The sequence below is a fragment of the Suillus subaureus genome (assembly GCF_016647635.1).
Source record: "Suillus subaureus strain MN1 chromosome Unknown BJ212scaffold_11, whole genome shotgun sequence".
NCBI lineage: Eukaryota > Fungi > Basidiomycota > Agaricomycetes > Boletales > Suillaceae > Suillus > Suillus subaureus.
This window is the reverse complement of record NW_024538567.1, coordinates 124,422-144,870: the sequence shown is the minus strand read 5'-3', so window position 1 is coordinate 144,870 and position 20,449 is coordinate 124,422. Positions and strand designations below refer to the sequence as shown.

At 47.2% G+C, this 20,449-nt stretch overlaps 9 protein-coding genes across 9 annotated transcripts; 4 read left to right on the top strand and 5 right to left on the bottom strand.

The window, feature by feature from the left end:
* Positions 1-634: 634 nt before the first annotated feature.
* BJ212DRAFT_1479481 (Alpha/beta hydrolase fold-1) lies at positions 635-2,010 on the top strand (the record flags this gene model as incomplete). Its single annotated transcript, XM_041339889.1, has 7 exons — positions 635-788; positions 847-1,008; positions 1,058-1,160; positions 1,212-1,461; positions 1,518-1,711; positions 1,773-1,860; positions 1,912-2,010. The coding sequence occupies 7 exons, from the start codon at positions 635-637 to the stop codon at positions 2,008-2,010; spliced, it is 1,050 nt and encodes a 349-aa protein (XP_041194342.1).
* A 183-nt stretch (positions 2,011-2,193) lies between these two features.
* Positions 2,194-5,231, bottom strand: BJ212DRAFT_1479480 (uncharacterized protein; the record flags this gene model as incomplete). The annotated part of the gene is made up of 16 exons (XM_041339888.1): positions 2,194-2,385; positions 2,430-2,503; positions 2,556-2,738; positions 2,785-2,954; positions 3,000-3,085; positions 3,139-3,261; positions 3,312-3,618; positions 3,677-3,820; positions 3,877-3,932; positions 3,988-4,054; positions 4,102-4,180; positions 4,227-4,585; positions 4,636-4,834; positions 4,881-4,958; positions 5,006-5,075; positions 5,124-5,231. 16 exons carry the CDS (start codon positions 5,229-5,231, stop codon positions 2,194-2,196), a joined length of 2,295 nt encoding a protein of 764 aa, XP_041194341.1.
* A 631-nt stretch (positions 5,232-5,862) lies between these two features.
* Positions 5,863-7,626, top strand: BJ212DRAFT_1345701 (uncharacterized protein). Its single transcript, XM_041335316.1, has 5 exons — positions 5,863-6,441; positions 6,509-6,766; positions 6,817-7,074; positions 7,131-7,210; positions 7,249-7,626. Exons 1-5 carry the CDS (start codon positions 6,300-6,302, stop codon positions 7,444-7,446), a joined length of 936 nt encoding a protein of 311 aa, XP_041194340.1. The 5' UTR covers positions 5,863-6,299; the 3' UTR covers positions 7,447-7,626.
* A 373-nt stretch (positions 7,627-7,999) lies between these two features.
* Positions 8,000-9,505, bottom strand: BJ212DRAFT_1345697 (NADP-dependent oxidoreductase domain-containing protein; the record flags this gene model as incomplete). Its single annotated transcript, XM_041335315.1, has 8 exons — positions 9,177-9,505; positions 8,986-9,116; positions 8,817-8,926; positions 8,685-8,766; positions 8,533-8,627; positions 8,337-8,462; positions 8,226-8,278; positions 8,000-8,175 (listed from the first exon to the last, which is right to left on the bottom strand). The coding sequence occupies exons 1-8, from the start codon at positions 9,304-9,306 to the stop codon at positions 8,000-8,002; spliced, it is 903 nt and encodes a 300-aa protein (XP_041194339.1). The 5' UTR covers positions 9,307-9,505.
* A 1,810-nt stretch (positions 9,506-11,315) lies between these two features.
* Positions 11,316-12,815, bottom strand: BJ212DRAFT_1345686 (Aldo/keto reductase). Its single transcript, XM_041335314.1, has 9 exons — positions 12,704-12,815; positions 12,524-12,632; positions 12,322-12,452; positions 12,153-12,262; positions 12,021-12,102; positions 11,877-11,971; positions 11,681-11,806; positions 11,570-11,622; positions 11,316-11,519 (listed from the first exon to the last, which is right to left on the bottom strand). The coding sequence occupies exons 1-9, from the start codon at positions 12,740-12,742 to the stop codon at positions 11,326-11,328; spliced, it is 939 nt and encodes a 312-aa protein (XP_041194338.1). The 5' UTR covers positions 12,743-12,815; the 3' UTR covers positions 11,316-11,325.
* Positions 12,816-12,978: 163 nt separating this feature from the next.
* BJ212DRAFT_1268908 (uncharacterized protein) lies at positions 12,979-14,391 on the top strand (the record flags this gene model as incomplete). The annotated part of the gene is made up of 3 exons (XM_041330766.1): positions 12,979-13,239; positions 13,295-13,458; positions 13,515-14,391. The coding sequence occupies 3 exons, from the start codon at positions 12,979-12,981 to the stop codon at positions 14,389-14,391; spliced, it is 1,302 nt and encodes a 433-aa protein (XP_041194337.1).
* Positions 14,392-14,511: 120 nt separating this feature from the next.
* BJ212DRAFT_1479475 (uncharacterized protein) lies at positions 14,512-15,105 on the bottom strand (the record flags this gene model as incomplete). The annotated part of the gene is made up of 2 exons (XM_041339887.1): positions 14,512-14,798; positions 14,850-15,105. 2 exons carry the CDS (start codon positions 15,103-15,105, stop codon positions 14,512-14,514), a joined length of 543 nt encoding a protein of 180 aa, XP_041194336.1.
* A 264-nt stretch (positions 15,106-15,369) lies between these two features.
* Positions 15,370-18,819, top strand: BJ212DRAFT_1459898 (ribonucleotide reductase). Its single transcript, XM_041338906.1, has 11 exons — positions 15,370-15,579; positions 15,640-15,732; positions 15,779-15,840; positions 15,889-15,946; positions 15,997-16,138; positions 16,190-16,310; positions 16,361-16,702; positions 16,755-16,991; positions 17,041-17,264; positions 17,314-17,938; positions 17,988-18,819. The coding sequence occupies exons 2-11, from the start codon at positions 15,640-15,642 to the stop codon at positions 18,664-18,666; spliced, it is 2,583 nt and encodes an 860-aa protein (XP_041194335.1). The 5' UTR covers positions 15,370-15,579; the 3' UTR covers positions 18,667-18,819.
* BJ212DRAFT_1345675 (uncharacterized protein) lies at positions 18,820-20,295 on the bottom strand. Its single transcript, XM_041335313.1, has 8 exons — positions 20,217-20,295; positions 19,851-20,157; positions 19,706-19,803; positions 19,504-19,655; positions 19,387-19,453; positions 19,319-19,334; positions 19,116-19,269; positions 18,820-19,066 (listed from the first exon to the last, which is right to left on the bottom strand). The coding sequence occupies exons 2-8, from the start codon at positions 20,013-20,015 to the stop codon at positions 19,005-19,007; spliced, it is 714 nt and encodes a 237-aa protein (XP_041194334.1). The 5' UTR covers positions 20,016-20,157; positions 20,217-20,295; the 3' UTR covers positions 18,820-19,004.
* Positions 20,296-20,449: the final 154 nt, after the last annotated feature.

The window sequence follows — 20,449 nt, the reverse complement described above, 5'->3', positions numbered from 1 at the left end:
CAATGTTGGCATCTTTGACAACGCTGGCGCTTAAGAAGGAGCGACTGTCTTCCTTCTTTTTGATCAACATAGGGGAGACCAGGGCTTTACCGGACCTGTGATATCCAATGCGTACTGTGCACCACGTATGTTCACACGATTTCCTTTGACACTATCCTTGTGATGTCAACTCCTACCGCAGTTGCGTCGCCAACACCCCCCCGGTTACTTGGAGCTACCTTCGCACATGTTTTAGATCTTTCCTGCGATTGTATCGAAGGCGCGGATATTTTGCCCTCGGGTATTTATAGGCACAAAGATATCTTTGTGCCTTCGCGTTCTCGCCTTCGATCACGATCGTCCACATGTATATATTCTGGATAACGCACTGTGCCGTCACCGAACTCAATAACCCCGCAACGACTTGTCTAGCAACAGGAACGCTCAACCGGCTGGCTCATGTGCTGTACTCCCTGGTAGTCTGTAGTCACCTGTGACTTATCATAAGTTTTGATTATTTTTTTCTCTGCAGATCGAGGCACGAAGTCGCCGTGATCAGTCCAATACCAGCATTGGTATGCCTTCGCGTGTCAGTCCTATTAAGCGAGTGTGCAAGTGATGGAGGCTGTATTTTTCCTCTTGCCCGCCATCATCCATGTCACCTCTACAAATCAGATCCGAGTTGTTTGTGTTTGATACGCCTCCACTACATGGTTTGCCTGGACTGAAAATGACCGCCAAACGATACTATACCCCCTTTTCAGACCCGCAAGGTCTGACACTTTTGTTTGCACATGGAGTGGGCGCGCGTCAGTAAGCTGGTGTTTTCTCAAGTACATGCGTGACTGACTGCCGTGGATTGCGTAGATAAGGAACATTGGGAACCGATGCTTCGGTATCTGTTCTCCCACCAGAACTTGCAGCAGCCAAGTTGTATACGTGAGGCCTGGTGTTTCGACTGGTTGAACCATGGGGACGCCGCTGTGATCAACAAGGCTGCACTCGAGCGCCGCCCGCCGGGGGACGTTTGTGAGTCCGAAAACGGGGAACTCCTTGTCACTTTCCTCATCTACACCAGCTATAGCAGAATGGGCAGCAGCGATCGCGTCTTTTGTAAAATCACCGTTTCTCAGGGGCCACAGACTAGTCGGCTTGGGGCACTCGGCGGGTTCCAGTGCAATGTCAGTCACCCCATTTCCCGCACTTTTCGCAGAAGCTGACTTCAACATCAGAATACTCTCCACACGCGCATTTCCCATGCGCAATCAACCTTTCGTTGCAGTGTTTCTCCTTGAACCTTCGATGCTTACGCGCAAATTGTGGATGTCTCACCAAATGGAAAGAGAAACATTAATGAGAAAGAGCATAAGTGCTACTCTCCGTCGACGTAGTGTGTTTGATACTTGGGAAGAGGCAGTCAGTTATTATCGAAACCGGAAGCCTTGGGCAGGATACGATCACGAGGTATTCAATGTCTTCACAGTGAGTGGTTTTAGTATCTCCAAATTTTGGATCATCAAGCAGTCGGCCGTATCTAGCAATACGGTTTTCACTCGGTTGGGGTACAAGATGGCAGCAAAGAGGAGACAAAAGTCACTCTTAAATGTGACTTACAACATGAAGCGCTTGCTTATCAGGACGTCGAAAGCCATTTTGAAGCCACCGACCAGTATACCCGCCTTTGCCGCGTGGTTCCTGTACACATTGTGTTCGGAACCATTCATGATTACATGTAAGCAGTATTCAGCGTGGTTTCAAATTTTAACTTCTCCTGATTCGCTCCCTTCTAACAGCCCATCTTATTTCCAAGACTGCATGACAGACATCTCCCAAGGGAGATCTCCAGCGTCTGTGAAAAGGGTTCCTGGAGCTGGCCATGGCGTAAGCCATCTAAATTTGGTGGCTGAGCGATCAATTCTCATGTATGAACAGATTCTTCAACAAGCTCCCGAAGGCCTTGCAAAGGCAGTATTTATTGGTCTGAATTCAATCACGAGGGATTCGACTTCGCATCTCCTGCATCGACTGTGATCGACTGGAACCTTCACGGATACCCAATGATGCATATTTAAAAAGACTACGGGCAGCTCGAACATGCAAGCAGTCATGTATTTTTGCTCTCTAGAGGTTAAGTATTGCCAGGGCAAGCTTTCCGTATAATGTAACGCGACGTAGCAAGCTATGACGTACTTACACTTCCAATGGGGGAAATCATTACTTCCCAAGTCTCCACATACCGTCCTTGACATTGACCAAGCCTTCTCTTCGAGCAGCTTCCATGAAGCTCCCAAGTTGTTCCACAGTGCGATCATAGCCGGGTGCAAACTTGAGCATTGATTGTATTCGATCCAGCGGCAGCGAACCGAGATTTGTAAGCATTCCCTCGATGAACTTCGCGCCATTTTGCTGTAAGATCCACTGTGACAAGTGCAAACGACAACAAAGCATACCTTCCAGTACATTTTCATTTGTTCGGCCTGTTGTTGCTGCATGCTCATTACAGGCGGTAACTCCCCCGCTTCCGCTGTCGTTTAAAATAAGCAACAAGGATATACCACGTCGAAAGGTGAACGAACCAGGCTTAGGTGCTTGTGGTCTACTTCCTGGTGTAGGACTCTCGGCAACACTAAGCAGCCGGAAAACACCCTCCGAGTCTTCTTTTAGAATATGCATGTCTACCCAAGTACCAAGGGCTTTAACAGCTGCATTTCGGTTGATGGAGCCGGATCGGAGGACTAATTCATCTACTGTCCATACGTCTGTTACAGGGTTAGTACCGTCATGCAGCTTTGAATGGTCGCTTACCCTTCTCAGAAAAGAGTTCAATGAATGCCGCCTCCAGAGGAGGCACGTCAGCTTCCAATGTCCTGTCTTCGAGTTCGAGTTGAAGATGAACCCGGCCAAGATGTAGTAACCAACGGAGGACCTTATCAGGTTTGAATACAGAGAACTCTTTGGCATATTGCTCTTGCAAGCTATACTGGTTCAGAACCAGGAGCAGTTACAGGTAAAGGACGTACATTTGAAATTGCCCAGGCATGACCATGTCACTGGACTCAAGTGCGGGCCAGAAGTGTCGAGATATAATCGTGGGATGCATGGAACTCTGTGCTTCGAATAGTAGCGTCGTACCTTGTCATGTCCATAATAACAACTTACCGCTGTCTGCGATTGCACATGCTGGTCTATGCGGCGCGAATCTGTCATATCTCGCAGCATGACTTCGCAGACCTGCAACGCAGCTTCGCCAAATCGAATCTTCAAAATCTCGACATTGCGACGCTGCATGCACCTTCTTGAGCATATCTACCACAGTCGGCTAGCTGACTAACCTCGCGGTCAAAATTTCCATCTTTCACCGCCAGCAGGCGTTGTGCTAACAGTACTTGCAGTTCTTTAATGAACAGGTCCTTCGTATCATATATGCTGACTATGGTGCTGATAACGTCGCTAGACTTGCTCGCGCGAAAATCTGGCCCAGCATCAATGGGTTCGGGATTCCACTCAGGATCAGAGTAATTCTCCATCTCGGGTTGTTGAAGGGGCTGAATGGGATCGTTGTCGTCGACAAGCGAGTCCCCACTCTCGCCATCTCCAACCAAGCTTGCTACTATGCACCGTATAGTATCAGGTCGATCTCTGACCAAACATGCAGATGTCATCAGCTGTTCCCCGTTCCAACTTCGCGTGCACGTACCGGAGATACCTTCTCGTGGGATCAGCCACTTTAAATAGGAGTACTCCAGGAGGATCGACGATTCTGAGACACTTGATCGTCGAGACATAATGCGTCAGAATATCTTTTGTATCTGCGCCCGGGTGAAGGAGCCGCTTATTGTTACTGAAAGTTACAATCAGAGTCATTGCTGCAGTTGATAACGATGGACCACGACGTACGCTTGCCGTAGTGCTTGTACGAGGTCCGCACGTTGATCGACACGTGCCAAGCACTCCTGCGTGTACAACAGAACATTCAGAATGTAATTGACCACAAACATTCGTACCAACCTTTAGGTCCTGGAGGGCGCCTGCAGATTCCGGGAAATCGATGATGATGTCAAAAATTTCCTTCGTCCTGCAAATGAAGTTTTCACAACTTAAGGTTAATATAAATGTTCTCACCTTAGGTTGCAAAGCGTCTTATGCATATGGAAGTCAAACCTTGACCCTACGCCTTGCATCATCGTCTTGGCCTCATCCGCTGAGTGATTTGTGAGTCAGCAGCTTGGACGACTGAAGTGAATCACCATTGGTTGCTCCCCTTGCAAATGGATACAGCATCCATGGCACAATTTTATCGATCATCCAGGCCCGAAGGGTCGCAAGCATGGGTTCTGACCACTTTCTAGCACATGTTTCTTCTATATATGATTCAATGAACTCGTATCCTATACTTGCGATAAGGGTTTCATAGCGGTCGATGAGGCTAAGAGTATCAAAGGCTTGCCACAGGATGCGGTCTTGAGGGTCCTGGGACTGGGATACAGTATGCTGCAGTGTGGCTGAAACAAGAGCTTTGATTCCCCGAGCGAAAGATGGAGGAAGAACAGAAAAAATATGAGTTTGGAACGCAAGAGTGTAGGCGGATATCATCGTTGGTCCCAGACTAAGGTACATCAGATATATGTTAACCTTGGCAAGGTACACGGTACCTACTCTGCAGTTGGTTTCCATGCGTTGTACCACTCGACCAAACGATACACAAGTGATCGTATTGCTTCTGGGTCAGAATTACTCTGTGATGAAGCATTGAGCGACACCACAAATTGCAGGGGTGCAGAAACTTTAACCTCGTAAAGCGTCATATATGCCTCAACTTCTCGGGTGATCAAGTGTTGACTCTTTCGGATGTCCTCTTCATCCGTCAGAAAAAATGCAACATCGTAAATGAGCAGTCTCACCAAGGAAAACCTCCATCATGACAGGTAACCTCCTGCACTCGCTGACAACGCCAAATGCTGCCCTCACTTGATTCAAGTCTGATTGAGACTCAGTAATAATCAGTGAAGTGTTCATATTTACCGACCATATTGCTTTTGGGGCGCAGGGTCGCTCAAATCTCGTGGTTTAAGAAACTCTATGGCCAGAGTCCATGCCTAAATGCGAAGTTGGAATATTTATGCATGGTAATTCCAATGACATACCTCGCTGAAAGCCAGTAAACCAGATATTCCTGGCTCATTGCGATTGAGGCGGTTGAATGACTCTTGCCATTTTGCTGCAACTTGAGCTCGCACAGCAGCCGATGCCATCACGGTTAAGCAGTACCAGCCAGTGCGGCTTGTAAGTTTGTGCAGTCTTCGGTTGGTGATATTACATAACAATGTATTGATCCCTTTTCCTAGTTCAAACGTTCACCGGCAGCGTTCCTTCAGCCGGTGCATTAATCAATTCTTTCCTCATAGCAGTCTTCATCGAACAGCCTTACCAAATACGAGTCCACCGATCTTTCTGCCTGCTCATGAATCAATTCCTTCCTCATGGCGACGCTCAGCGCTGATGTCCGGATGCGAAGGAGGGGACTCCATCATCTTCTGTTAACTTGACATGAAGTGTGACAGCCCAATAATAGTATTGAGAGGAGACACATGTTAGGGAAGTAGTCTACACTGATTCTGAACGTTGAAATTTTAACAATGGTAATCGGTGAGCACTTAAGCGTCGAGGTGAGCCTATCACGACATGTGCCTTGCTAGTCAACGTTCTATACGTTCTATGCTGATTTATAATCTAGCGGACTCCCAACCACCACATGAACGAATGGAGATTGTCCGTTGATTTTTGCATGCCGTGCAGCAGGGTGGCATAGGTCTCGTACGTGTTGGTTTAGACTTGCTTCAAGGCTTGCTATGTTGAAGATATCCGTGCCATTCCCAGCGCTCTACGGGACCTCGACAGCAGTGCCTCGCGTCTCCAGTAGCCATTCACTGTGATATCATGGTTTAGACCCGAGCACTGCAACGCTATGCCCCACGGTGCAAAAGAGGTGCCGGCACTCTCTAAGGGAGTGGTGCCAAGCGAATTATCTAACACATTCGGTTCGAACTAGTTTTGAATGTTAAATGGAGACCATGCTTTGTTGCGAACATGGTGTAAACCAGGTCATTATCGAACTCACAGCAAATCAATACCACAAAAAGCAAGCGTTCCATTCTTACAAGACAGTGATCGGCAAATGGGGGAGTTTTACACAGCATACAAAAGGGAAGTTAAATGGCTGATACTCTCACATCCATGAATAACAAGGTTACAGCTAATTATTGTTTCGATAAAAGCAACGTTAGTCTTACGACTCGTGAGATCACGATTATCTCTCTTCCATGTCCATAACCCTCGACGACCGTGACTTCAGTTTCACTTACAGTGGTTCATGGTTTCATGGGGGCCAAGCGGGATTCGAATACGATAACACTACCACAGGAACGAATACGGCAGGTTCGATGGCCTTGTTCAATTTTTCTGGTTTGTACCAATTTTCCTTGCACTGTAGAATTTGTGAGTTTCTTGTACTGACGTAGTGCGCTATTAGGTGTCAGCGTTAGTGTATTTGGTACCGTCGGCCCCATTCATTACGCGGGGCAAGATGTGGGAGCCCCAATCTCATCATACCAGGTTGATGGTCAACCTGCGGTGACTTTTACAGCTCCTGCACAAGGAGGAACTCTGTTTCACCACAACTTTTTTACTTCTCCAACATTGGGCAATGGTCCACACCAATTAAAAATCACCAATCTCAATCAAAGCAGCTATCTTTGGCTTGACTATGTTCAGTATACCCCGTTGTCAGGTAAGATTTTCCATATCATGAAATATGGCATTTCTTATCGTGGGCGCTAGCGACATCATCTAGCCCGTCATCTCCTGCAACTACCAATAGCCAACAATCCATTCCAATATCATCTTCGACTGCTCCCGAGCCTCTAACTAACCCGTCGTCCTCGCCAGTCCCTCAAACTTCAGTACAAACTACCAAGAAAAACAATGCACCAGTGATTGGAGGTGTGGTCGGAGGGGTATTACTGGTTGTGGCTGTACTGGCGCTGATTTTTTACCTGCGGAGACAACTCAATGCTCAAACGGTAGCTGGAAAAACAAGTTTGTTAATTTCCAAAAATGAGAGTTCACATTTTAATTTTCATATGCGAACACAGATGTGGAAAATGCTCCTAACCCTTCCATATATGAGGTTCGCAGCAACTACGACTTCTCGACCACGTCGAACGCACCTCTCGTTGGGCTTGATGATTGGCCCGTTCAAACCGTTCCCAGCCTTCTGTTATCCCACCATCTACCGTAGGTATTGGGAGCGTGAGTCGTGTTGAGGACTTGGAGGCCGATACTTTCTTCCCTCGCCAGATAGCCAACGAGGAACAAGTCTACCTACATGATGATGGCGGTGTCCGTATAGCTGGTGGTCCGCTCCGCGGACAGGTGGACATTCCTCCCGAGTATCGAGAGTACTTATGATTAATTTGTATAATTTTCATGATGGTTTGTCCGGGAGATGCATTCACTGTTCTGCCAAAATCTAGACTGCTTAAAGTGCTACCGTATATTTTAATTCAGCACCAAGTACCTCTGATCATTTTGCTGATGTGGCGGTCTGAGGAATTAGCAAAGCATTAATAACAGAGCACAATGTCCGTCTGGCTAGTGGTCCAGCACTGCAGTCATTCACGCAAGGTCTGATCTAGGTTACTCTGAGGCTCGTGCAGGGAGATGTCGTTAGATGATTCGTACTGTGAGCCCAAACACAAGCTGAATTTTTGACTTTGATCGCAGATCTGCCCAATAAATGAAAATGGTGGTAGGTGGCCAGGTTTGCGCAGGGTCGCAGGATGCACTGATCAAGTCCAATACTCGATGTGAGGCGTATCACTACATTATGGGAAGGAACATACAGTGATGCAGAGTGAAAGGTTGATGGGTGTGGTGAAAGACAAGAACAACAAACACTGGATATGTATTACATTCGCCCATGAAAAACTCCAAACCTCGCTCGTACTTCCCCCGTACAACTTCAGAACATGAAGAACGTTGCAAAGCCAAATATAATTGCAATAGCCAGCCACATGACCAACGATGGAGACCTTTCGAATTTGTGTTGCATTGCAATTCCCGCAACAACCAACCTGGAGGGAGGGCCTTTAGCACCAGCGTCATCGATGGCAGCGATTTCTTCAGCGGTGAGTGGGGCTTCATGATCTGAATTAGATTAACGTCACGTTTCATGATTTGAGACATACGAAGATCTTCGACGGCAAGGTACTCTTGAAGGCGTTCCTTGCTCCGGCTCGTCCTTCGGTGATGGAAGTGGCATGAGACGCAAAGATTACAGAGAAAGTGGATGGACATACGTGACGATTGCTACACCTTTACTTCTGACCCAAGAGAAAATCACCTGATTCGGAGTTGCTCCTATACGCTTAGCAGCGGCGTTAACTGCCGCATCGACCGGTCCTCCAGGATTCTGCGTAATAGAGCTGGCCGTGCAGAAACCAGCATGGTTCAAACTTAGAGCAACGAATTATTAGGAGCGGTCTGAGGACTCACTTCAAACTTCCATATGCTTCGACCGTGATACTCTGCTTTGTGCAGTACTCAAGCAAAGCTTTGTGTGAAGCATAATTATACGGGTGGAATGAAATCTGCGCGACAAGCTCCGTTGGTTGTATTTGGTATCAGATTCAGCTGGAGAAATTTACTTGGTTGACGGCGGGTTTCGTAACCGCAGTCTTCAGAAGTTTCTGAAGGTCCTCTACAGTAAAGTTGCTGACGCCAATACTCCTGATAGCTATGAAGACCAACGAATCCTGGTCGAGTCGCGAAGGGCACACCTTGTCAATCCATCTTTCTTCATTTTCTCAAATTCTCGCCACCCAGATTCAAAGTCAGAAAGGACTGCCGGAAAGTGCACCAGATACAAATCAACATAAGAAAGGCCAATCTGAGCGAGCATACGATTAAGTCCGTGCAGCAACTCCTGAGTGGTATGTGAGGCCTAACTTTGTTCAGACTTTGTTGAATAGCCTCCCGCGGTGATGCACCAAAGCTGTACTTAGTAGTGATATACAGACTCGAGCGAGGAAGACCGCTCTCCTTGATGGCTAGGCCCACGTAGGTTTCTGTCTGATAATCTTATAACAGAACAAATTTTAAAACATGAGATTCCAATATAGAACTTAGAAATGACATACGCTGTGCGGTATCGATATGGGAAAATCCATTCTCGATGGCCTGGTTCACGTAGTCTGTGACATCCTTGAATTTCATGGTGGATCCCGTGCCAAAGGCTATTGTGGGGAACTGGGACGCACCACAGCGCATATGATCAGGTCATGACGTGGTAATGCAAACTTTCATAATCAATACGATACCTCATTTCCATCGTTGAGAGTGACAGTACCAGACGACATAGTTGAGAGTAAGAACGAAACGATACCGTGCGAGGGAAGTACGCTCGGAAGACATCCCAACTTTGTGCATGCATCCGTCACGGCACCGAATTTAAAACATCTAAGTATAACAATCTCGGTGGTTTTACTCATCCACCAATAGTCTATCGTAACGGCGGCTCGCCGCCGATTTCTAGTACCCTGTTATCAGTCGGATCTTACTCGGTTTTTTCGAGTTTCTCCAAACCCTGCACAGACAAAGTCCGAACACCCTCACGTCATTCACAACGAAAAGACCCCAGCCTCTGCTTGACATGTTCGCTTCAGCTTAATGCTGCGATTATTACTGAGCGGTATATAACGGCCTCAAGATATCCTTGCTCCCTGCGGCATGTTTCGAATTCCCTTTCCTTACTCCTTTGTCGGCTCGTCATACTTTTATATCTTTCTCTCATTTTTAGCATAGATTAGCTCTTCATTAACATGCTTAATGCTTTGTAACAAACAGACTCGATAACTATATAAGATTTAACTCTCTATGCAGGTTAGGATGTGGGTCCACAGTACACTCGCTGTGAACACCTGCTGACAGCTTCCACATGACTCCAGTAAGCCAATACTATCATACCGGGTGACCCCTCTGCCCTCTGCGAGTGAATGTAGTATTCCTTGCTCCGTCATTGTCAGACTTGCTAGTTCACCAATGAGGACAGAACCGCTGCCAACATTCACGTCAGCAGACTGGCGTGATGGATGGTGGATCCGAGTCTGTTGCCGCACTGATGGCACGTGTGAAGCTGTGCTACCGAACGCCAAACTGAACATGAACTGAACGTCCCGAACGCATTTGACTACGTTCGGTCCAGTGTTCAGCGAAATCGCCGAACCGAACGCAAACGTCCAATTCAGCGTTTGCTGATTTTCCTGGTGAACCGGACTGAACCAGACTGTTCCATCACTACTTCCAGTCAACCTCTTCATATATGTTGTTGGGTCCAGTATGATCCACGCAAATTCCCAGTATGTCCCAATTTCATTATGCATAGTGCTGAGTGCTTACTACTTCATGAATGTCACAACTCATAAGTTGTGAGACTTGCAAATGTTGCAGGTTGCAACCCACTGGCATCTCGGTTAATGGGACGAATAGGGAGGAGGCGGGAGCGCTATAAACACAAGGTATGATCTCAGCTTCTGTTCAAGAACTCTATTAATGCGGTTGTACCTATAAACACAAGGTACGCTACACTTTTCATTAGCTAGAACTAACGTACAGGAATACACTACTTACATCTCAGCTTCTGTTCAAGAACTGAGATGTGCGTCTCTTTGGGCACTTGACTTTATAGTAGGTTAGTAAAAATAAACCTCATACATTGACATATATTTCAGGGTGCAACTCAATGTCAGCGCAGCGGCGCTCATTGGCCGTTCCTGGCTTTGCGCTCGGACCACCTTCACTATCAGCTCCCCCTCGTGGGCCAGCCAGGGCAGTCCTTAATGGAAATTATCAGGGGTCCTGGTATACCGCCAAATATTCGGGTCAAAATGTTATTTATAGAAATCCCCCGTGCAAATCTGAAGTAGCATATATATCTAGCAAACGTATCTACGATATTTCAAAGCTTTTCAATGGAGTATTGAAGTATAGAAGAATCTAACGAAAAATTTGTCGACTTTGATTGTCCACAGCGATACTTTTACTCTTACCTTGACCGTCATCATCCTGCATTTCGAACGTTAGTATTACCACTATAGCGTTTTGTTGCTTGTGTCGGTTTTCCGTGTAACTCATACAACAAGTTTCCAGCTAGCTACTTTGTAAGTCGTCATCATTGCTTGGGGGGTACTAGTACAACGACTGCTGACCATCATCATGCACGGAAACTGTGGACATATACCAGAGGCCGCGAAATAAGTACACAAGTGACAGGATACAGCCATCGACCAGTCAATCGAGTGCTTTGGCTCTCGCAACGAAAAACGTTGCAAAGCTAAATACAATTGCAATAGCCAGCCACATGACCAACGATGGAGACCTTTCGAATTTGTGTTGCATTGCAATCCTCGCAACAACTAACTTGGAGGGAGGGCCTTTAGCACCAGCGTCATCGATGGCAGCGATTTCTTCAGCGGTGAGTGGGGCTTCATGAACTGGATTAGATTAACGTCACGTTTCATGATTCGAGACATACGAAGATCTTCGACGGCAAGGTACTCTTGAAGGCGTTCCTTGCTCCGGCTCGTCCTTCAGTGATGGAAGTGACATGAGATACGAAGATTACACGGAAAGTAGATGGACATACGTGACGATTGCTACACCTTTACTTCTGACCCAAGAGAAAATCACTTGATTCGGAGTTGCTCCTATACGCTTAGCAGCGGCGTTGACTACCGCATCGACCGGTCCTCCAGGGTTCTGTGTGATAGAGCTGGCCATGCAGAAATCAGCACGGTTCAAGTTTGGAGCAACGAGTTGTTAGGAGCAGTCTAAGGACTCACGTCAAGCTTCCATATGCTTCCACCGTGATACTCTGCTTTGCGCAGTATTCGAGCAAAGCTTTGTGCGATGCATAATTATACGGATGGAATCGAATCTGCACGAGTTGGTTATATTTGGTATCAGGTTCAGCTGGAGAAATTTACTTGGTTGACGGCGGGTTTCGTAACCGCAGTCTTCAGAAGTTTCTGAAGGTCCTCTACAGTAAAGTTGCTGACGCCAATACTCCTGATAGCTATGATAACCAATGAATCCTGGTCGGGTCGCAAAGGGCACACCTTGTCAATCCATCTTTCTGCATTTTCTCAAATTCTTGCCACCCAGATTCAAAGTCAGAAAGGACTTCCGGAGAGTGCACCATATACAAATCAACATATGAAAGGCCAATCTAAGCGAGCATATAATTAAGTCCGTGCAGCAACTCGTGAGTGGTATGTGAGGCCTAACTTTGTTCAGACTTTGTTGAATAGCCTCCCGCGGTGATGCACCAAAGCTGTACTTAGTAGTGATATACAGACTCGAGCGAGGAAGACCGCTCTCCTTGATGGCTAGGCCCACGTAGGTTTCTGTCTGATAATCTTATACCAGAACGAATTTCGAAACATGAGATTACAATAATCACTGCAATTCAAACTTAGAAGTGACATACACTGTGCGGTGTCGATATGAGAAAATCCGTTCTCGATGGCCTGGCCCACGTAGTCTGTGACATCCTTGAATTTCATGGTGGATCCCGTGCCAAAAGCTATTATGGGGAACTGGGATGCAGCACAGAACATATGATCAGGTCATGACACGGTAATGCAAACTTTCATAATTAATACGATACCTCATTTCCATCGTTGAGAGTGACAGTACCAGACGACATAGCTGAGAGTAGGAACAAATCGGTACCGTGCGAGGGAAGTACGCTCAGAGGACATCCCAACTTTGTGCATCCGACACGGCACCGAATTTAAAACATCTAAGTATAACAATCTCGGTGGTTTTACTCGTCCACCAATATATATAATTAATTTGTCTTGAAATGCTCTTTCAGGAACTCGGGACAATATTATATTTACCACCTACCTTTTGTTGGACTCAATATTCCGGACCGCAGGGATGGACAGCCCCGTCATACCATTCATCCCGGTACATGAATTCTCTCCAGAGCCAGACATAGTAATAGAAGATCAACATACGCAATCACCACTGCGAAAGCGAGCGCGCCATACTAGCAGCCTTGACATTACAGCATCCGAGTCTGACCAACTTGAACCTCTTATCATGGTTTCGGAGGAATTGAAGAGTCCCGTAAGGGACGATGCATACTACATGGCTGACGGGAGCTGCGTTCTTCGTGTGCAAAACACACTATTCAAAGTATGATCTGAAGTGAGATTCATGCTCATGTGTTGAATGATTTATGGTGTATTAGGTCCATCGCACGATCTTGTCTAAGGATCAGTCATTCTTCGGGCCTATGTTTACGCTTCCACAAGGTGAATTCGGAGAGGAAGGGATGTCGGACGACCATCCCATCATTCTGCAGGGGGATACTGCGGAAGAGTTCAGGCATTTCCTCTGGGCGCTCTATGCCCTGTGAGTGTTATCTAAGCGCCTGCAAGGTTCACCCTTCTCATACTTGAGTGCAACAGACCCTCGGAACTAATAATAGTCCGATCTCCAAAAGCCGATCTTAGCCGACTAATAGACATCGCAAAGGTGTCCAGCAAGTACACTTTCAAGTCGACAGAAACATGGGCATTGGACGCAATTCAAGAGTACCTTGAACGGAACATGTCCCCCTTGTTCAATGACAACCCTCTAATACGCATGTTCCCAACATTAAGCACTCGCTCTTCGGCTCTTTTAGAAAGTGAAGGACAAATTGCTCGCCTGATCAGACTCGCCCAGATGTGTTCGCACTCACGTCTGATGGACACGATGATCCAACTTCTTCAAAAGCTAATGTCTGGTTCTTTGCATTATTCATATCTGGCCATGACGCTCGCGGATGAGTTTAACCTTAGGGACCTGCGAGGCGCGGCGTATCTCGAAGTCATGCAAACGTCGGTATTTGTCTGTCCAGGGGCGGGCAACGGTCACACATACGTGGAGGGTGATATTCAAGAAACGAGTGAGGGGCTGCAGCGGCTGGTGGTCAGCCCGATACAGCAGCTGAGACTTCTGTCGGGATATTACCGCCTTTCTAAGGCGTGGGACAGGTTGCGTGCTGTTCCTCCGCAGTTCGAACACGCACCGTCCTGCGGTGCGACGTGGCACCAACATGGATGCACTCAGAGCTGGTCAGATTTCTGGAAGGAGAAGACGAGGTCAGAAGGCGTGTTGTCCCTCGACTCTGCAAATGTCCTCGGGAGATTGGGGATCATTGTCAAGGAGTTTGACAAGTGGGGATCTGCAACATATATGCACCACGATTGCAAGTCTGCGGCAAGACGGTCTATCCACGAAAAGGTGAAGCAGATTCAGCAAGCGCTACCAGATTATTTCACAGAAGGTGGTGAATATTAATGTCTGCCCGACTCGATGGAGTACATTCCATATGTACTGCTAAATATTGTACAAATTCTGTTGTTTGAGTACATTGAATGAGCAGGTTCGTCAATGGGGTGGAAACGGCCACAACATGAGTCAGTATTGCCCTAATCGCCCTTTCCCGGCGGCGGTCCTCATGCTGCTGGAGGTGGAAGTCGCATGAGCAGTGTTGCACCTGTTCCAAGGACCATCCTGTATGTGGCTTGCTTCGCTCCCTATTGAGGTGCCCATCATGTTCTGTATCAAGTTCGCCACGTTGTCAGCTGAAGGCAGTTGCTCCTTTCCAATTTGAGAACCGTTTATGACTGTTTGCTGGAATAATTCATCCTCCTCCAGCCGCTGAACACGCCGGCGGAAGCCACATAATATTTCCTCAAACAGCACTAGCTGGAGTGATCAACAAAGGAGCGGAACGAGGATGAAGTTCAACACACGCTTCTGTTCTTGCGGATCGCTGGGACAAATAATCAAGGGGTCTTTCAAGTTATGAACTTCATCATGTTTCGGCTCGTCAAGCCGAAGGTTGGCGATCGTCTTTCGCTCGAAAACATCCTGACTCAATCCTGAGTCAGATAGAGACGTGTCATCGGGCCCGTACGCGGTTCCCACAGAACTTGCAGGAGAAGGAGGACGAATTACAGGAGAAGCATACGCAGGGTCGCCAGTGTGAATCTGTTGAGTATGTGGCATTACACAACCTGGTTGCGGGTGCGAAAGATGGGCTATGAATAGATGAGTCAGAGACTTGGATGCACACACAAGCAAGCCAAAATAACGCGGTACGCGATTTTTGTTGATTAGCGTGTCTAACCTAATGTGACATCTTAGGCAAACATGCCAGAAACCCATTATTTTCAGTCTCATTTCACGCTTTGATCTATGCACACATGTACATATATACCAGCCTGAACTGGTTTGAATGTCGCAGTACGAGAAAAGCGCGCATTTAAATCGAATTTACACTCGTTCAATACGCATGGATGCGTGACACGATATCCTATCTGGGTTGTTTGGCTGAGTAATGCACACGCCACTTAAATTCTTCGCGACGCGACTTTCCTTTCCTTCATCTCGTCCGTCATCAGACTCATTTTTTTGTCATTCTCATCTTCCTTGATTTCCATTTTGAAGAGTGATTTACCATGGCTTTCGTCTTCAAAAGAGGTCAGTCGCCCCTAAGTCTGGTCACCGTATGGTAACTGATCGGCGTGTCCCTCTGCACAGATGGGTAAGCAAACGCACGCGAGATCATCCTTTTCCACATCATCTGACGCGTTATTCACGTGTAGTCGCAAAGAGGAAGTTAAATTTGACAAGGTATAAGCCCACTAAGCTGTATAGTGCATAGCTCACCGCCTGGTAGATCACAGCTAGAATAAATAAGCTCTGTTATGGCCTTGACCTTAACTATGTCGAGCCGATTGAGTTGGTTAACAGTATTGTTACTTTTGCGTGTAACTAATTTCTCTACAGGGTTGCCAAAAAGGTCATCGCAGGTGTATATCAAGGCGTCACAACCGTCGAACTCGATGTAAGTGTTTTATGATATTTTGCCTTGTTCACTTCATTGACCTGAGATAGAACCTCGCCGCCGAGACGGCAGCCTATCTTACTACGAAGCACCCTGACTACGCTGTCCTCGCTGCGCGTATCGCAATATCAAATCTCCACAAGGAAACCAAGAAGAACTTCTCTACGGTTGTGAGGGACCTCTATGAATATAGTATGTTTCCACATCTTTGGTGTTCGACTTGTTTAACTTTTCTTCATCAAGTCAATCCTAAGAACGGAAAGTCTGCTAGTATGATCGCCGATGATGTATATGAGGTCGTGCAAAAGAATGCCGCTCGTCTTGATTCTGCAATCATCTATGACCGTGACTTCAGCTACAACTAGTAAGCACGATTATCAAGATGCACGATGATATCGTACTCATTCTTTTCAGCTTTGGCTTCAAGACTCTCGAGCGGTCGTATCTCCTCAGGATCAATGGCCGTGTTGCCGAACGTCCCCAACATATGATCATGCGTGTTGCTGTTGGCATTCACAAGAATGATATGGAGAGCGTCATCGAGACGTACAACCTTATGTCTGAACGATTTTTCACACACGCATCACCAACTCTGTTTAATGCTGGCACTCCTCACCCCCAACTAAGCTCATGCTTCTTGGTATGCATGAAAGATGACTCCATAGAGGGTATCTACGACACCCTCAAGACCTGTGCCATGATCAGCAAGACCGCAGGTGGAATCGGCTTGAGCATTCATTGTATTCGTGCTACTGGGTACGTCAAATTAATTTATGGCATTGCTCAATTAGTAATATTTACCTTACAGGTCCTACATTGCTGGAACAAATGGCTACTCGAACGGCATTGTTCCTATGCTTCGCGCGTATGATGCCACGGCACGCTATGTCGATCAAGGTGGCAACAAACGGCCGGGAGCTTTCGCAATTTACCTTGAACCATGGCACCCTGACATATTTGATTTCCTCGACCTGAGGAAGAACCATGGTAAAGAGGAGTCACGCGCCCGTGATTTGTTCTATGCCCTGTGGATTTGTGACCTGTTGTATGTGTTCGACTGTGATCTTGTCACCACCCTAACTTTCCCTTATTAGCATGAAACGCGTCGAATCCAATGAAAACTGGTCGCTGTTCTGCCCAAATGAAGCGCCTGGTCTTCACGAGGTTTACGGCGAGGAATTTGAAGCTCTCTATGAGAAGTACGAGAAAGAGGGACGAGCACAAAAGGTCATTTCAGCTCAAAAGCTGTGGTATGCTATTCTTGAAGCTCAGATTGAGACTGGTGGCCCTTTCATGGTCTACAAAGATTCCGCTAACCGTACGTCGAAGTCATTCGTAACAGTTTCTTTACTCATGATCATCCATAGGCAAATCGAACCAAAAGAACCTGGGCACCATCAAGTCGTCCAACTTGTGCACTGAAATCATAGAGTACTCGTCGCCGGAGGAAACCGCCGTCTGCAACCTTGCCTCTCTGGCCCTCCCTACTTTCATTTCGAACGACAAGTACGATTTCCAAAAGCTTCATGATGTCGTGAAGGTCGTCACTCGCAACCTCAACCGCATTATCGATGTAAATTACTACCCCGTTCCGGAGGCTCATACTTCCAACATGCGTCATCGCCCCATTGGTCTTGGTGTCCAGGGTCTCGCAGATGCTTTCATGATTCTTCGTCTGCCATTTGACTCACCTGAGGCAAGGCAACTCAATCTTCAGATCTTTGAGACCATCTATCACGCTGGACTCGAGGCCAGCTGCGAGGAAGCTGAAAGGGATGGACCATACGAGACTTTCAGGGGCAGTCCCGCTGATCTTGGTCAACTGCAATATGATCTCTGGGGTGTCACGCCCACTGACCTTTGGGATTGGACCAGTCTCAAGGAAAAGATCGCACAAACTGGATTGCGCAATTCATTGTTGGTTGCACCCATGCCGACTGCATCAACTAGTCAAATTCTCGGTTTCAATGAATGCTTCGAGCCTTACACTAGGTACGTCTGACCTCCTTGTCACGTTGTGTATGCTAACGCGTTCGATCAGTAACATCTACACTCGCCGTGTCCTTGCTGGTGAATTCCAGGTTGTATGTCCCTGGCTGCTCAGGGACCTAGTCGACCGTGGGCTCTGGAATGACGACATGAAGAACATGATCATTGCTCATAATGGCTCCGTCGCCAACATCCCCAGTATACCAAACGATGTAAAAGCCATTTACAAAACCGTTTGGGAGATCTCGCAGAAGAAGGTTATCGACCTCGCTGCCGACCGTGGAGCGTTTATTTGTCAGAGTCAGAGTTTGAACATTCACTTGCAGTCGCCTACCATAGGCCAACTGACGAGTATGCACTTTTATGGCTGGAAGAAGGGCCTTAAGACTGGCATGTACTATTTGCGCACTCGTCCGGCGGCGCAAGCTGTTCAGTTCACTATCGACCAGAGTGTGCTTAAAGCAGCCAAGGTGCAACAGGGCGAATCCGACAAGGCTGCCACTGGGATTCCTACCCCTTCCGCTTCTCCATCCCCTCTTCGCCGAGTCCCTCCACCATCTAATTCGAATGACAATGGTGTTGCGCCGAGTTCGTCGGGTCCCAGTGAAGCTACTGACATTGACCCTGAGTACGCCGCTGCCCTTCAGCGTCAAAGGGAGCGCGAGCTCGAAGAAGCAAAAATGTTGTGCTCACTAGAGAACAAGGAGGCCTGCCTCATGTGCTCCGGTTAACAAACTCAGAGGTGGTATGTTGTTGGTATGGTCGGGATTCATCTTGCATCGTCAGAAGTTATTTAATCATGCACTCCTTGTTTGTTTGTTACCCACATTTGTTCTACATTTTTTGGCACGATTGTATACCAGCTGTTGTAATTGTAATGAAATAGATGGATTTCGGTCTGTCAGCGATCGTCAGGATAGACATGACAATAAGGATATGTTCTAGTGACAGAAACTATAGACATGCGTACATTGTAAATAACAGGGTAATGTCCCATGCACATGGTATATAATACAACACCAACCCTTTGTCCAAACTGACAACACACCTACTGAATATAAGGCGACAATTACAGTCGATTGACAGTCAGGATCGCAATGCGTCCATCTTGCGCAATGGCATGATTGATTCCTGAATGGCGAGTCAAGAATAACCACACAGAGGAAAGGAAGCTGCTGACCTTTGTATCCTGGTTCGAGGAGGCCTCTCCGCCACTCCACATCAGCTTGCCACCACCTGCCATTCCAATGGCTGACAGATGCGGCAGCTTCAACGAGCAAATCACGACCGATGTTATATCCGTCCGGAATTATCATATGGTTTTTAGTGGAGTCCTGCCAAAGATAAAATATGGTTCCTAAGTTCTGCTCATGTTCCACTCACCATTTCCTTGGAGACACTGGGGATGGAGTGTCAGTAGTCACATCTGGAAGTGAGGTGGTGGTGCTTACGCCAAAAACCATGCTCCCGTGTCAATTTCTGACCCATTCTGCTTCCAAGCGCGGAAGTGGTTTCCTCCTGAACACCGAATCACACAAAGATTTAACGAAACGTGGAGGAAGACAAACCTGCTATACTTTCCCAGCATGTTCCCCACATAGGGAAGTAGTATTGCCTTGCCAGAATATGCTCAGATTTCTTCTCGTCGCCGTCGCCGAGGTCTGCTTTGTGGACATGACCATAATGGAGCCCTAAACACTCCTCGGAAAACCCGATGGACCTTGCAGGACATGTCAATGAGGCTCGAGCATAAAGTTACATGCGGCTCACTTGTAATACAAACGAAAGCCAGCATCCGTCAAAATAAAGGGATCCGACTGGTTAGATATGATAACATTTAGCGGTTCCCCGTATCTGGGAGTCGTGAACTGCAAGCAAACGTGAGGAGGATCATGTAAATTTACGATGCACTTACGTCTAGAAACCGTCCACCATTGAGACGTGGATCGGTCCAACCAATCTCAGCTTTAGGAAAATCTAACGTAGTCCCGAAGATGGACTGTAGGGTATCCATGAAACGGGTGGGGAGTGCCAGCGCAGAGGTAGCCAAAACCAGAAGGATAACGCCGGGCTTGACCATGACGGGACTAAATCTTCAGTCTTCAGGACAACTTGTTCAAGGACACGCTGGTCCTGGTAAACGCAGCGGATTCGTTTCTCAGACTCGTGGACCGCCACATTGATGCCGCAGAGCCAATGCGGGCGAGCGATGACAACCGCACGTGAGTGCCATGATAGGCTTGGGCCGTGATTGGCGCTTCTGAGCTAAGAGCTTACACAGCTGTCTTCACCAATCACGCCGTCAATATTCGACATGTCCAGCGTTGAAAGGATTGATTCTGACGAACATGTCGTCGGTGGTTTTCTCGTAAACGATCGCAGTGAATTCGAAGACGAAAGCGAAAATGACGATGCCGATGCTGATACTGCTTCTCAACGCTCAATTTCTCTTTCATCTGCTCCACATTCGCCAGGACACGACCCCAATACTGCTCTACGCGCTCAAGATTTTTT